This window comes from Astyanax mexicanus, chromosome 1 (genome assembly GCF_023375975.1).
Source record: "Astyanax mexicanus isolate ESR-SI-001 chromosome 1, AstMex3_surface, whole genome shotgun sequence".
Lineage (NCBI taxonomy): Eukaryota > Metazoa > Chordata > Actinopteri > Characiformes > Acestrorhamphidae > Astyanax > Astyanax mexicanus.
The window spans coordinates 129,808,313-129,825,112 of NC_064408.1; the positions used below are offsets into that span (position 1 = coordinate 129,808,313).

Consider the following 16,800-nt stretch of genomic DNA (forward strand, 5'->3'; position numbering starts at 1 on the left):
TTGTCTTTTAGAAAGCTTTATTATATTTAAAAATAAAGTGAAAGCATAAAAAAAGATGAGAACTTCTTCCAGCCAACTCAGAAGAGCTTTGCTCACAAGCAGTGAGTTGAGATTACATAAGGTTACACCGTTATGCATTTTCCATAAAAGGCTATAGGCAACTTCATTGGTTAAATCAAACGTTTACCCCCCTTGAACTGATCACATCTCCTTTTATGTTAATATGCATATACACAAGAAAAACGAAGCAGCTGCCGAACTCCTTTAATGCCACTCAATGACAGGAAACAGTCTGTCGGCTAGACTTCCTGTGGCTAAAACAAGTTGTACAGAAGCACTTTAATACCGCACTTACATATACACAGAATTATTAAAGGATAAATATTAGAATAATATGCTTTTCTTAATAACCAGGGCTGGCAATTTTAAATATGTCACCACAGCATGGTATTAACTTTCACTGTTATGCTGATTACACTCATCTTTTCATATCTGCTAAACCCAAAGAGAATCTCTGTCTAAATCAAAAAACAGACTGTATTGAAGAGATTAACAATTTGGATGACACACAACTTTCTCTTACTTAATTCTGATAAAACAAAGGTCCTTTTATTAGGTCCTAATATTGACAAAAACATGATAATACTGTAGACATAGAAGATCACTTAATTATACCTGGAAAATCTGTGAGAAAACTAGGGGTTATTTTCGACCCAGTTTTCTTGTTTGATGCACAAATATGTAGCATAGTTAAAACTGCATTTAAAGTTTTGCATGTGAAGGTTTTTGTTTGCCACTGTGTTGCCAAAATAATTGCCCTCTCTGTGGTGCTGCTCATAAAAGGCATGGACCTGTTTTTCTCTGTAAAGCTGCTTTTGTGACAACGTTTGTTGTAAAAAGCGTTATATAAATAAAATTCTATTAAATTATGTAGCATTATATTTAATCAGTTTTGCCTATCTGTGTTCATTGAATTCCATTTTTAATATTTACTATTGTGTAAGTTTAATTATTTAAATGTTTATTGATTTATTGTTATTATTATTGCTAGTACTAAATTATAACTAGTATGATATTTTATTAATAAAACGAATAAAAACACTAATAATAATAATAATAATAATGATGGTGATAATAATAATATTGAAACGATTCATACATCCTAATTTCTAATTATTTAGTATTGTGTATGTTTAATTATTTAAATGTGAATGATTATTATTATTATTATTATTATTAACACAACACTTTTACACTAATAATAACTTTTTAATTGTGTTTTAATAGTAAAACACGTAAAAAAAATAAACAAAGAAAAAAAAACAGCAAATCTGCGGGGGAGAACTCTGAGTGACAGGCTTTCGGACCAATGAAATCACGCGATGTGCCTGACCCTAGCTCTGATTGGCTGGTCTTACCGCGCGAGCGACGCGGCTGTTGCTGGGTGAAATTTAGAGAGTAAGCTTTTTAGCTAACTGAATAAAACTCCGTATTCTCATGTCCTGCTTGTGTTTTATGTTCATTAACAGTGTTTACTAACTGATTTACTGAGATCTCAGCAGAATGTGGAGCTGTATTTCACTACTGTGGCGGATATTAGCTAGTTTAAACAGTTTCAGCAGCAAAGCTGAAGAGTTTTCTCTCTCTGAGGGAAAGTTCTGGAACTGGGCTGAGGAGCTGCTTCACGGGTTAAACTGCAGTTTAAAGGTGAGGAGCGGGAAATTTACAGAATTTATCATTTAGTTACACTCAGACTAACAAACACACATCTACCTGTGTTTCTGGGATAATCTGAGAGATAAAGTTCATACCTAGGTTACCTGAGGAGCTGAGGCTTCTCTCTTAAAAATCTTCTCCTGCCCATTTCACTAAAAAGAAAACAAAACTACCTTAAATCATTATTATTGGTGGTATCTGTTTTAGTTATAGTGGAGTAACTCAGTAACTCTTTTGGAGAAATTACTAGTAACTATAACTAATTACTTTTTCAAAGTAACGTGCCCAACACTTTCTACACAGGGAACACACACAAACAGGATATATACACACAGGTAATACACACAGGAAACACACACACGCAGGGGTCATAACCTGTCATATATGCTTGTTAACGACATTCATTTAAATTAGTGTGGAAACTTCACACTAGACCTCGAGCAGCTTAGACTGTGTATCTCTCCACTCTTCCTCCAGACTCTGCTCCCTCAATTTATAAATTAATTGTAAAAATGTATAGTTTGGAGAGACATGTCTTCTGCTGGTGTTGATCCACTGTGTTTTATTATCAAGTCCAAAGTCATTGCAGTGTTTTTTCCACAAAATCTTACAAGCACTTCATGCTTCCCTCTGCTGACAACTTTTATGAAGATGCAGATTTCATTTTCCAGCAGGACTTGGCACACTTGGAACTGCCCATGCTGCCAAAGTACGGTCTTATATAATATTTTCTTTCTCACTTTCTCTTTCTCTTTACTTTCTGAGACACTGATTTTTGGGTTTTCATTGGCTGCAAGCCATAATCAACAACAATAAAAGTAAAATAGACCACTCTGTGTGTAATCATCTATATAATATATTTGGTAAATATTTTGAACTAATTTACTGAAATAAAGTAACTGTTTAAAGATATATTTTTTTAGATGCACCTGTAAATCCTCATTTACAGGTTAAGAAAAAAAAATGCAAGCCAGTCCGCATAACAATCTAACAGACTGACTGTTGGAGTGACTGTTGGTCAGCGCTCATCGATCCACAGTTTAGAGAAAAGTTCTTCTCATCCCCCAGACAAGTCCAGAATTGGTCCAGAATCATTTATTGCAGAATTCAGCACCAAATTTTCTAAATCTTATGGTACAACATGCAAAAAAGCTTAAACAGCAGTAACTATGGCACTGTTAAAATATATTAATATCGTAGCTTGAAGGATAGTATTAATGCATGCTAAACTGAATTTATTTGTGTACTGGAGCAAAAAGGGAATTGTGGCTGATTTTCATATTGTAATGCCTCTGATGGCTTCAATATTAACATATTGTAATTTGACATTAAACTTGTCTAACTTAAGCTATATAGCTTTTGAGAAATCTCTTTTGAATACATTTAGTATTTAGGTCTGTTTATAGTGTTTATGGAACGATTTAAAATATTTATATGCCACGAACCTATATAAAAGTCATCATGCTTAATAAATAAATAAATAATAGAGTCATATACCGGGGAACTGTCCAAATTTTTTTAAATACTGTGAAATATATTCTTGGTCATTCCGCCAAGCACTACCTTTCATCCAGCAAAGCCAGGCACAAAAGGCTGCTCTGCTAGTTATGTTACTTTTGTTGTCTATTTTTTTTTTTACAGAATTCTAATTTTGAAAACACTATTTTTAATGTGTTTTAGCTTAATTCACCCCTCTTCATTTTTAAATCATTTCATTTTTTTAATTAACTTGAATTATTTTGATAAGATGTAAGCGCTTGTGTGTATGGATCCTAAAAACGGAAACGTTATTGTATGTCCTTCAACTAGGTTTTTGTGGGATACATTTTCCTAGTGTCCCCTTTTGAGCTGTTGGCCAATGGATTTCAATTATTTACCTAAAGGTTTGAGGATAAATAACAATGTTTTGTTTATAGACATGATACTTTTTTTTTTTTTTTTACAATGTATGAATGTAATGTGTTTTCAACAAATGTCTACAATATACAATTAAATCCTGATACAGCTAAGGATCAACACAGAAGTTACATATCACATGTTCTCTCTTAATATTTATATTACAAATACCTAGTCTTTACCAATGTTTTACGTGCAGGACACTAAAAAGCATATTTAGTAACATGGTCAGCTTATTTCAATACTTTTAGAAAAGTAAATCATATCCAATTTCTATTCAATTAATACGTTTTTTTTCTAACTCTTATTTACTCATTACATTAAGTCATAGAAAATAGTTTACAAATTAGATTACAAATTATGGGAAATGATTCATTCTGTTCCAGGAGGGAATGACAATAAATTTTAAATTCTTGATTTAGTAATAATGTAAAGGCAGCGTGTTAAACTCTACAGAAAGACGGATTTGCCCAGAAAACAGAACCTTCTTCCTCTACTTTAATGCTCTGACTGAGATAGAGCTGACCAATAAGGAAGAGAGGTCTCCTGTGTTTTGTTGTGAAACATTATGGTAGCCTACAGTTTTCCCCCCCCAGAGTGAAAACTAAAACCCAAATCAAACCAAACCAAGAGGAAACACTCCAAGTCTACAAACTCATTAACTGATATTCAATTGTTTAACTCCAATGATCAAATACAGTGGAGTTAAACAAGTAAATAACTAATAACTCACCACAAAATACAGAATGCTTGTGCAAATCCTTGTAAACCTATATTGAACTGAGCTCAATACAAATATTCACTCATTTTAAATTTGATGCTGCTACATGTTCGAAAGAAGTTGGGACAGGGTCGTTTTTACTACTTTCACCACCTGACCTTTGCTTGGATGGCAGCATATGTTGCTCTGAAACTCTGTACTCATACTCAGACCACAGGACACTTTTCCATTTTGCATCAGTCACAACACTCAGTATATAGGGCAACTCATGCATGTTTCAGAAACACAAAGCTTTACTGAATTTTCTAGTCTAAACCCAGTTAGCTACCTCTTTTTTAGGAATGTCTGTTACTCCTGAAAACATCTATTAATGTTTTACAGACCAGTTCCATTACTGATCTTAAAGCATTTGTGTTCCTTCAAACCATGTGAATACCTGAACCTCCTCTCACATTCAAAGCAATAATAGAGTTTTTCTCCTGTGTGAATGCGCTGGTGTCGACTGAGAGAATACTGACAACTAAAACTCTTCCCACAGTCTGAGCAATGATACGGTTTCTCTCCAGTGTGAATGCGCTGGTGTCGTCTGAAAGAAATCTGACAGCTAAAACTCTTCCCACAGTCTGAGCAATGATACGGTTTCTCTCCAGTGTGAATGCGCTGATGTAGTAGGAGATGACCCTGTTGAGTAAAACTCTTCGCACAGTCTGTGCAGTGATACGGTTTCTCTCCTGTGTGAATGCGCTGGTGTGTTTTGAGATTATTCTGTTGAGTAAAACTCTTCCCACAGTCTGAGCAGTGATACAGTTTCTCTCCAGTGTGAATGCGCTGGTGTTTTTGGAGATGACTCTGTAGATAAAAACTCTTCCCACAGTCTGAGCAGTGATACGGTTTCTCTCCAGTGTGAATGCGCTGGTGTTGTTGAAGATTACCCTGTAGATTAAAACTCTTCCCACAGTCTGAGCAGTGATACGGTTTCTCTCCAGTGTGAATGCGCTGGTGTGTTTTAAGAGAAATCTGTTGACTAAAACTTTTCCCACAGTCTGAGCAGTGATACGGTTTCTCTCCAGTGTGAATGCGCTGGTGCATTCGAAGAAGACTCTGTTGATTAAAACTCTTCCCACAGTCTGAGCAGTGATACGGTTTCTCTCCAGTGTGAATGCGCTGGTGTAGTTTGAGAGTACCCTGTTGATTAAAACTCTTCCCACAGTCTGAGCAGTGATACGGTTTCTCTCCAGTGTGAATGCGCCTGTGTTGTTGAAGATCTCTCTGACGGCTAAAACTATTCCCACAGTCTGAGCAGTGGAAAGATTTTTTCCTGTCTGTACTTTTCTGCATTTGTTTGGGAGAGGTAGTAGTTGATGTTTGCTGAGCATTGGAGATTTTTGAAGATTCCATGTTCTTCCCCTCTTCTAGTAGTTTAACCTATTTGTGAACTGTTCTGTTTGAGTCTATTTCCATAGATACGTTTTAAACAGGTTGTAAAGTCGACACTAGGAGCAGGAGACCTGGAACAGGACAGCATTCAGTTCTGGAAGAAGCAAAGAAAAACCAAAAAACATCAGTGCAAACAGGAATAGAAATCTACATGCTAATCTCAGTATTTATTACTAATTCCAATCTGGCATTCAAGATCGTACTGCTGATGTATATTAAATATGAACTTCTCAGATCATTTGACCAAGTTTCTAATAGGGAGTAGTAAGTGAACCTGAAATTACCTGTCTGAAGCAGTGGGAGTGATTCTGGAACAGGTCCTTTAATGGCCAATAGCGTCCTGTGTAATAGAATGCCTGAAAATCCTCTCAGAACCTCAGGACCAAACACAAACCATCTGCAGTGCCTGTGGATGAATGAACAGTCCTTTAGAGAAAAAAAAAGTCTTTTAGCATCAATTTTTGGATCTGCTATCAGTTTACACAGCAGGTGTTCCGGTAAAATTAGAAAAGCTCTGCCAAGGTAAATTCAACAATTTTTATCAACTGTTTCTGTACACTCATCAACAAACTGTGTGATACTATGGTAAGTAAAGTACTGCTGAGATAAATGTATGTTTAGAATAGCATTTCTGAGGCAAACCAATGAAAGCGTTACTAGATTATAGGGGTTTAAATCACAAGATTCATTACGATACGATACGATTATTTAAGTCAACAATACAATAATGTATGACACTTCAAATCATGTCATGATACGATACGATACGATTCGACTTGCTGAGGGCTCCTGCATTGTGCAACTCTTAACACAAACATGTGCTCGGCAAACAGCAGCGTGCTGCCACCTACAGCTTAGGCTGAGAATAACACAGAGTGGAACAATGCAAGTAATCTTTAAAACACACGTGAAAAACACCAATGTTTTTACGTCAAATCGATGCATTGTATTGTTCATAGTTTGTATCGATGCAGATCGATGTATGGTTACAGCAGTACTAGATTAAAATATATGACAGCAAATGCATAATTAAAATAGCAATTTTGCGCCGGGACACTGAACAGCACAGCGAAGTGTGCACCGGGACACTGAACAGCACAGTGTGTGCTCCGGCACATACAGGACAGCAGCTCGCTCCGTGCCGTCGCCCAAAAGTTCTCAAACCTCGCTCTCATCTGACTCCATCTTTATACCCTGTTATAACGTACATTGGTTGCTAGGTGGTTGTCAGGCATGACTGTGGACAGTTCTCGCTTTATGTCTGCTATTTCCAAATAACATTATGCGTTAAAAGTGTTGTTTTCAAAACTAGAGGGATCTAATATTGTCGCCATCAGCGTCAACAGGAGTCTGGCAGCGCTGCTGCTTCTCAGAAGCTTTGTCTGACCTGTCATCTTCCCCCCAGCTTCAGGAAGTATATGTTCTGCTTTTGACAGCCAAAAGTCCCCTAAAATAAGTTCACTTGCGAGTCAGTTATTGCTTGTATGAGAGGCTTGAGTGATCAGATTATAAGTTCTAACAAATATGCTTTGGCTATATGAATGAAGCTGTTGATTATGTCTGAAACTGTTATCTTAAAGCAAATTCACAACTATATATATATATATATACACACACACATTTTTATTAGGGGTGAAAGGGTATGTGTATCCTTTGCAAACCATCACGGTACGGGGGTCACTGTTCCGTACGCACGCAGAAAACACGGTACATCCTATAGGAGACTCTCTCTGACGCAATTATTATTATTATTATTATTATTATTATTATTATTATTATTATTAACCCAGATGTGTGGGGCCATATGAGCTACATGTGTACTGGAGCTCACACAGCTGTACTGTTGGTTACTGGTATATAAATCACTGTTCTGTAGGATGTGCTGGAGCGCCCACGTCTGTTTCCTAGTGTATTACTGTATATAACACAGCCGCTGTGCCGGCGCACAATACGCTGTGCTGTACTTCCGGTATCAGTGAGACGGAACAAAAGGGACGGCACAGCAACATCGCGGCTATAACCCCAACTGGTTATAGTCTCTAATTTATCGGAGTAGCTTTATTTAAGCAATAGAAGACGAGAAGGAGTGTGTTATCACGAATAACATCACGGCTGAGAAAATAGATCAAAGAACTTTAAGAAATTCAGAATGAATATGCTTAAATATGGACTGTGCCTTCCGCCAAACAGTAGTTCCACCACAACTGTAACAGAAATGAAACTTCAGATTGTGAGGTCGGAACTAACTGTTGTATAAAACTCAACAGAGCATTAGCTTGTAATAATAAGTAGTAAATCTATTTGGAGAAATTTAAATGGTTTAGCGAACTGCAGTGCTGTAACCACGAGACAGCTGACCCGCTCTATCCGAATGAGTGGTTCCTCGCTATTGTTTAAGGAGGTGTTATGACCGGTTGTGCTACCCTGTCCAATCGTGCTACCCTAGTGTATATTTAAACGTAAAAGCACACTTCTTGAAAAATGCTTCCAAAAGGATATTTGGATAAGCTAGCTAACGACCTCACTGTTTCAAAAAGTAAAGTTAAGGTAATGAGACGTCATTATATTTTGTATTTTTAGAATATATTTTGTATTTTTAATGCTTATTATTGATATTTTTGTTATTTACACGTTTTTATCACTCAGACAATGAATGGCAGTGAATTGTAGATGCATAAACAAAAATATATATACAAAGGATTAAATTATAATAATAGGCTCGTGCGGGCGCACTGGTGGTAGGAAGCATATATCTGCAGGTAGCACAACTCGACAGAACACCGGTAGCACCTGGAACTTACACGATCTTCTTATCTAATACATCCGACACCGAGCACACAAAATTATAAGACACAATAATTGCAGGCACCTATATAGTACACTAAATTATATGCGTTTATAAGCAATAAGATAAACAAGCAGTGTGATGGAGGTTTAAATGATAGAAGGTTAAGTGAGCTTTGAGCTAAGAGCTTGGTTAACCTAAACCACAGAACTGGAGCCATTTACCTTCATAATCAAAAATAAACTGCTCGAAAAAGAACTTTTGTATCCCTTATGGAGTTTCTCTCGATAGTTCCTCGACTGTTCTGGTAACGTCGTCCTGCCTAAAGTGCGGAAAAACATGAGGAATAATAAAACCCATCCATTTTCGTAGCGGTGCTCCAAACCGGAAATAGGTTTATCCATGACCTCTCCCAGAACTCGACCCCTCCTCCTTGCGTGAAAAAGCACATACACAGGCTGTATTCGGAATGGCATACTACTATACTGCGTACTGCATACTGCACTAGTATGTACTGCATACTACACACTGCCCAGTATGTATTATTCGGTACTGTAACACTTTTGATTGTAGTACCCTACACGGTCCCTGACACACCAATCAGTGCTCTGTAGTGCTCCGAATTCCTTAGAGTGAGTTGTAAACAGAAAGAACATGAAAAATGTCCTACCTTTTCATTATTAAAACTAATGAGATCTGCATACTGTCCAGAACAGCAATTGCTGCTTTTATTTTAGAGTTTAGCAGCTAACCCAATTCTAACAACCAATTAGCAGCAGCCCCACAACCCAAGTATGTTCCAGTTATATTTAAATATGTTTTCCTATTTATTTTAGTAGATTACTATTTTCATCTATGTAAGTACCAACAAGAAGAAAACATTTAAACAAACTCTCATTCATATTTACACAATCTCAACACAAATCAAACAATTTTATTAATTTGTATTCAAATAATTCCCTTATTTAAAAGAAAAATATGTATTTAAACTAAGGGAATTATTTATTAAATCAACAGAACGATCCGGCCCTGGGTCCCGGCCTCGGAAAGCGCTCGGCTGCGGCAGCGGTGGGTCCCCGCCACGGCAGCGGAGGGGGCTCGACAGCGGTGAGCCAATACTTTCCAAAATAATTCCCTTAATTTAAAAATATATTTATTTATAAAATTTAAAAATCTCTCGCACTCGCCTCCATCTTGTTTTTTTCTGAAGCGAGCTGGAGAAGCCAGTCGCAATGCATGTTGGGATGCAGTACACCGCGAAGATAGCTCCCCATGCACACTGCGAAATCGGAGCGGAGTAGTACACCATCCGGGTACCTGTAGTGCACTACAGATCCTCAGTTTGGTCACATACTGCGTACTGCATACTGGCTTTAGGCAGATTTAGTACGCGAGTAGTATGTAGTATGCCATTCCGAATACAGCCGCAGATGCCGCATACCCTGCCTCCTAGCGTGCCTGCGTGGCCGCCATATTGGAGGTGGCAACCCTGCGCCACGAGCGCAATAATTTACACTGAGGAAGGTGTTTAAAACACCTATAATAATCACAACTCAACCAATTTACACCCGATTTACACACGGTTTGGTTTGTTACAAACAAATGTCATTACTACAAAGAGATGTAGTAATGATACAGGACGCTGTCAGACATGAGCTTTCATGCTTAATATTATGCTCTTTAACAAAGGCAGACATATGGTATAGCATATTAATAAGGTTTTTTCATTAATTTTATATTTATATACACATATATACATATAAATACACAAATTATATATACATAAATTAATATTTGTTTATTTCTTGTGTGTGGAGGGGGTTTAATCCACATTTATTGTTACCATATCTTATCTTAAAGTGTAACATATACTGGTTATTATATTATATACATATACATTTATGGTCCATTGCACCCAATGGGTGCCAGCTTCTTGTTGAATCTCCAATTAATTTTTGTTCTTAAAACCCTGAACCTATTTTAACATAAATATTATGGATTTATTATGAAAAAATATAAAAGCATGTATGAGATTTGGACTTACACAACAATGCAAAAAAAAAAAATCTCTGAAGGAATTTAATAATTACTTCTTCATGGTAAAATGTATAGTTAAGACAGGTAACAAATGCTAAGTAGTTCTTATTAATGCATATATATATATATATATATATATATATATATATATATATATATATATATATATATATATATATATATATATTGTGTGTGTGGATTTGTGTGTATATATGTGTATGTATAAATACAAATTTAATACTATTTATTATGTGAGGGAAAATCAACATTTACTTCATGTATTCATAATCAATTACACTGATTATTCATTCAATCAGTATTATTACTCCCTGTAACAGAGTTGATTATGAATTCTTGTATTACACTATATTCTTGTATTTTATCATTGAGTGTTATGTGAACTTATATTCTCTGATAAGGCCATTCATTCAGACTTAAGGGCAAAGATTATAAAAGCAGAGGTCTGCCTGGAAACGAGCGGGTCATAGCAAATGGAGTTTTCTGATTTATGAATTATTCTTGACTTTTGCTTATTCGTGCGTTTTCGGTTCCTCTTTTTCAAGAGAACATCTGTTCAGCATCCTTCCTCCTGTATGCACGAGGCATCTTTAAAAAGGCCAGTCAAGAGTGACTAGGGGCTTTCCGATCTTTCTGACTACTCTCATTCTCATTTATTTGCTTTGCTGAAATTCCTTTTGCAACTTCAAAATAAAAACCTTCTCTTTTTGGCATCCCGGCTCGTTGACTGTCATTTGTCGATTTCCACGACAATTAATAATATTAATAAAATGAATAATTAATAAAACTATATCATATGTCTGTCTTTGTTTAAAAGCATAATATAAAGTATTTCAGCATGAAAGCAGGTATTTGTAATGTGTAACAGCGTCATGTATCATTACTACATCTCTGCTGTTTGTAACAAACCAGACCGTGTGTAAATCGGGTGTAAATTGGTAGAGTTGTGATTATTATAGGTGTATTATTCACCTTCCTCAGTGTAAATTAATGCACTCGGGGCCCAGGGTTGCCTCCTCCAATATGGCGGCCACGCAGGCACGCCAGCTCCAATAGATGGCGCCAGTCGACGCGACATGTATATTTGTATGTATATTTTTCTATGTGAAAAAGCTTTTAGCACCTGAAGGAAAACATTGCAAAATATCAACACAGAACCTTCTTATTGTATTTTCTTTATTGCTCTGACTGAGATAGAGCTGACCAATAATAGAGCGTGTTCTCCTGTGGTTTATTGTTAAAAATTAAACAAACTTATTAACTGATATTCAATTCTTTAACTCTCATGTCCAAATACAGTGGAGATAAACAGGTTGCTCTTTACTGGGCCAAAACTAACCATAAAAAAAAGTCAGGAACACCAAAAAATTGCTTTTTCAGTTTATTTGAATAACTCAAAAAATATATATATATGTATATATATTTTTTTTACAAAGTAGTTAAAATAAAAGGAGTACAAAATAATGTAAATATCATTACAAACACAATTCCAATGGGGACACTGTATGAAACAATAATAAAACAGAACACATTTGCAAATCCTTTTAAACCTATATTCAACTAAATTCACTACAAAGATATAGCATTATTCACTCATTGTAAATTTGATGCCGCAACATGGTCCAAAGAAGTTTGGACAGGGTCGTTTTTACCACTTTCACCACCTGTCCTTTTAGCGACATTGCTTGGATGGCAGCATATGTTGCTCTGAAATTCTGCAAAAATTGAGCTTCACAGACGTGCAGGTCATTGTCATTGGCTCTAACCCACTCCCATACAATCAGAGATGCTGCTTTAGAACTTTGCTCTTAAAATAATCCACACAGTCCTTTACCCAAAAATAATATGAAACATGGACTTGTCATACCACTGGACCCTTTTCCACTTTGCATCAAGTTGTTATTTTGTGTTGCCACTGTCCCAACATCTTTGGAATCAAATTACAAACAAGAGAATATATGCAAAAACTAGTCAGTTTATTCGTTTGAATATTAAATATATAACCTTCACCATTGGAGGACATAAATGGCCAAGTGTGGAGTTAATTTCAGGGAACAAATCTGTACAAGCTGTACACTGTAACTAATCTAGACCATCACCAACTACAAGTCACCTCCACCTGCTTGTAGCAGTGATGCCTCCCTTCCAGATGCACTGAACTCCTTCTATGCGAGGTTCGAAGCACAGAACTACACAACAGCAAGGAAGACTACACCTCCAAATGACCAGGTACTGTGCCTGTTCTCAGCTGATGTGCAGAGAACTCTACTCATAGTCAACCCATGGAAAGCCCCAGGACCAGACATGGCAGAGTGCTCAGAGGATGTGCAGACCAACTCACAGATGTTCTCACAGACATTTTCAACATTTCTCTGAGCACTGCGGTTGTGCCTACATGCTTCAAGACGACCACCATCATCCCTGTGCCAAAAAAAGTCGAGTGTCCTGCCTTAATGACTACCGTCCCATTGCACTTACTCCCATCATCATGAAGTGCTTTGAGAAGCTGGTCATGAGGCACATCAAAAACCAGCTTCCCCCCCTCACTGGACCCACTGCAGTTTGCGTATCGTCCAAACAGATCAACAGATGATGCTATCACCACTGCGCTCCACCTGGCTCTCACCCACCTGGACAACAAAGACTGCTATGTTCGAATGCTGTTCATTGACTTCAGTTCAGCATTCAACACCATCATCCCTCAGCACCTGATCGAAAAACTGTACTTGCTGGGCCTGAACTCCTCCCTCTGTAACTGGGTTTTGAAGCCACCTGCACTGTGGACGACCCCACCGATCCCTCACACAGACTCTTCGCTCTGATGCCATCTGGCAGAAGATACAGGAGCATCCGAGCCTCCACTACTAGACTCTGCAACAGCTTCATCCACCAGGCAGTCAGACTCAACGCACAGAGACAGAGCTGAACCCCACCCCACCCACCACGCACCCAACACACAAAACTAAACTGTACAACCCCCCCCCCCCCCCTTTACACACACAAAGACTGAACTTCACCCATTTAGCACACAGAGGCTGACATGTCTTTATTTCTATCAGCAATATTTGCTGCCACTCTCAATAACTATAAACTCTCTACCTCAGAACTGCTGTGATTATGTCCTATATGTTACAGTATGTTACACATCTCTGCACCTTATCCTCACTATACACTCTATTATACCGTATCGGCACTGCACTGTCCTGTCTTTAAATAGTCTCGTCTTTTGTATTTATTGTTATTTAGTGTTATAGTTTCATGTTGCACTGTCGTTGCTCCTGCACTTTATGTTGTCTATTGCTTGTTGTTCCATGTTGCACCATGGTTCCGGAGGAACATAATTTCACTACACTGTGCTGAACAGGTGCCGTATTCCCCAGGACAAGCCACTTTTGAACCAGAAACAGTGGCAGAAGTGCCTGACCTGGGCTACAGAGAAGCAGCACTGGACTGTTGCTCAATTTTTGCATGTCATTCGGAAATCAAGGTGCCAGAGTCTGGAGGAAGACTGGGCAGAAGGAAATGTCAAAATGCCTTAAGTCCAGTGTCAAGTACCCACAGTCAGTGATGGTCTGGGGTGCCATTTCAGCTGCTGGTGTTGGTACACTGTGTTTTATCAAGGGCAGGGTCAATGCAGCTAGCTATCAGGAGATTTTGGAGCACTTCATGCTTCCATCTGCTGAAAAGCTTTATGGAGATGAAGATTTCATTTTTCAGCAGGACCTGGCACCTGCTCACAGTGCCAAAATAACTAGTAAATGTTTTACTGACCATGGTATTACTGTGCTCAATTGGCCTGCCAACTCTCCTGACCTGAACCCCATAGAGAATCTGTGGGATATTGTGAAGAGAAAGTTGACAGACGCGAGACCCAACACTCTGGATGAGCTTAAGGCCGCTATCGAAGCATCCTGGGCCTCCAGAACACCTCAGCAGTGCCACAGGCTGATTGCCTCCACGCCACGCTGCATTGAAGCAGTCATTTCTGCAAAAGGATTCCCGACCAAGTATTGAGTGCATAACTGAACATAATTATTTGAAAGTTGACTTTTTAGTATTAAAACACTTCTTTTATTGGTCGGATGAAATATGCTAATTGTGTGAGAAAGGGAATTTTGTTGTTTCTTTACTTTTTTGCCAAAATCATCAATATTAAAACAATAAAAGGCTTGAACTACTTCAGTTGTGTGTAATGAATCTAAAATATATGAAAGTCTAATGTTTATCAGTACATTACAGAAAATAATGAACTTTATCACAATATGCTAATGTTTTGAGAAAGACCTGTATAGCAATAATTAAATACCAGAAGACATCAGGAACTTGGAGTAAACTCGTCCAAATTTCATAAGTTAACTGGCATCACCTCTCGTCAATGCACACAAGGCAGCTTTGCTCTTTATGTTAACTAACGTTACACTAAAAGCAAAGTAAACAAAAGAGTTAAAATAATGCTAGTCCAACTTTCCCCACAGTAGGACTAACAGCATTTAGTTATGTAAAATTATATTTAATCATTATTGTCACCGTTCATTCAATATAAATTTTAATATCTTCAAATTTGAATCAGCTAGTTAATATCAGCTAGGTAGTAAACCAATCAAAAAATATTGATCATTATAAGTACACTACATACAACAATGGCTCTTTCACTCCATCTAGAATGTGAACATTCCTAATCATTTCAATCATTTTACAAATGGAACTTTAAGGACAGATTACTGCAGAGTGTATAACTTTCACACTTGGCAAAACTACCAGATGTGGACATGGTGTTCATCACAGTAGTATAAGGTTCCCAAGCGCATGTGAGAAAAACAAGACTTACTGGATTTTCATCTCTAAATCCAGTTAGCTACCTTAATTTTGTAGATGTCTGCTACTCCTGTAAATGTGTATTGATGTTTTACAGACTAGTTCTACAACTGATCTTAGAGCATTTGTGTTTCTTCAAAGTACTTGAACGCAGGAAGCGCTTCTCACATTTAAAACAATAATATGGTTTATTTCCAGAGTGAATTTTCTGGTGACGTTTGAACTCGTTCTGACACCTAAAACTCTTCCCACAGTCTGAGCAGTGATACGGTTTCTCTCCAGTGTGAATGCGCTGGTGTTGTTGGAGAGTACTCTGTTGACTAAAATTCTTCCCACAATCTGAGCAGTGATACGGTTTCTCTCCAGTGTGAATGCGCTGGTGTATATTGAGAGTATTCTGATGACTAAAACTCTTTCCACAGTCTGAGCAGTTATACGGTTTCTCTCCAGTGTGAATGTGCTGGTGAGTTTGGAGATGACTCTGACGACTAAAACTCTTCCCACAGTCTGAGCAGTAATACGGTTTCTCTCCAGTGTGAATGCGCTGGTGTCGTAGGAGAGAACTCTGACGACTAAAACTCTTCCCACAGTCTGAGCAGTAATACGGTTTCTCTCCAGTGTGAATGCGCTGGTGTTGTTGGAGAGTACTCTGTTGACTAAAATTCTTCCCACAATCTGAGCAGTGATACGGTTTCTCTCCAGTGTGAATGCGCTGGTGTAGCTGGAGAGCACCCTGTTGATTAAAACTCTTCCCACAGTCTGAGCAGTGATACGGCTTCTCTCCAGTGTGAATGCGCTGGTGTAGTTGGAGAGCATCCTGTTGATTAAAACTCTTTCCACAGTCTGAGCAGTGGTGGGTTTTCTTCTTGCCTGTACTTTTCTGTATTTGTTTGGGAGAGGTAGGAGAGGGTATTGGCTGAGTATTGGAGCCTTTTGTGGATTCCATGTCCCTCCTCTAGTAGTTTAGCCTCTTTGTGAACTGTTCTTTTAGAGTGTTTTTCCGTAGCTAAATTTGAAACAGGTTGGAAAGACGACACTAGGAGAAGAAGATCTGGAACAGGACGGCATTCATTTCTGGAAGAAGCAAAGAAAAAACAAATCTCAAGCTTAGCACTAGTTTGTAGTGTGAAATGAAAATCTCTTAGATGGCAAACAGAAAATCGGGAAATCTACATGCAAATGACATTATTTCTCACAAATACTCCCCCCCATGTTTTAGTTCAATTTGATCATAAATGTGTCCAGGTAAGGAGTAGGGAGTAGAAAGTGAACAAGAAATTACACATTGGAACTGACTCTTCTCCAACTCTTCTGTATATACCAGCATTACCTACCCACCGAAACGGAGTGTAAATCCCACTTTAGTAACAATACA

At 37.8% G+C, this 16,800-nt stretch overlaps 4 protein-coding genes across 7 annotated transcripts in view; all 4 read right to left on the bottom strand.

Moving 5' to 3' along the window:
- Positions 1 to 16,800, bottom strand: part of LOC125785583 (zinc finger protein 345-like) — a 28,319-nt gene that overhangs the window by 10,608 nt on the left and 911 nt on the right. The gene's annotated exons all lie outside the window — the stretch shown is intronic.
- The window catches only part of LOC125785578 (zinc finger protein 239-like), a 33,408-nt gene continuing 16,608 nt past the window's right edge, over positions 1 to 16,800 (bottom strand). Inside the window, exon 2 of the mRNA XM_049469388.1 lies at positions 1 to 1,773. The gene's annotated coding sequence lies outside the window, so the exon portion shown is untranslated. The remainder of the gene's footprint in view (positions 1,774 to 16,800) is intronic.
- Positions 1 to 16,800, bottom strand: part of LOC125785459 (zinc finger protein 239-like) — a 27,447-nt gene continuing 10,647 nt past the window's right edge. The window contains exons 1-3 of one of the 4 annotated variants that reach the window (XM_049469174.1): positions 8,780 to 9,074; positions 6,055 to 6,176; positions 1 to 5,864 (exon numbers count right to left, since the gene is read on the bottom strand). In XM_049469174.1, coding sequence (XP_049325131.1) covers positions 4,709 to 5,731 — 1,023 coding nt within the window. In that variant the 5' untranslated portion in view covers positions 5,732 to 5,864; positions 6,055 to 6,176; positions 8,780 to 9,074 and the 3' untranslated portion in view covers positions 1 to 4,708. Of the gene's footprint in view, positions 5,865 to 6,054; positions 6,197 to 8,779; positions 9,105 to 16,800 lie in introns of those variants that run through there. The other 3 variants (XM_049469175.1, XM_049469177.1, XM_049469176.1) reach the window with 3 other exon arrangements.
- The window catches only part of LOC125785584 (zinc finger protein 239-like), a 23,339-nt gene continuing 21,243 nt past the window's right edge, over positions 14,705 to 16,800 (bottom strand). Inside the window, exon 2 of the mRNA XM_049469430.1 lies at positions 14,705 to 16,499. Coding sequence (XP_049325387.1) covers positions 15,517 to 16,371 — 855 coding nt within the window. The 5' untranslated portion in view covers positions 16,372 to 16,499 and the 3' untranslated portion in view covers positions 14,705 to 15,516. The remainder of the gene's footprint in view (positions 16,500 to 16,800) is intronic.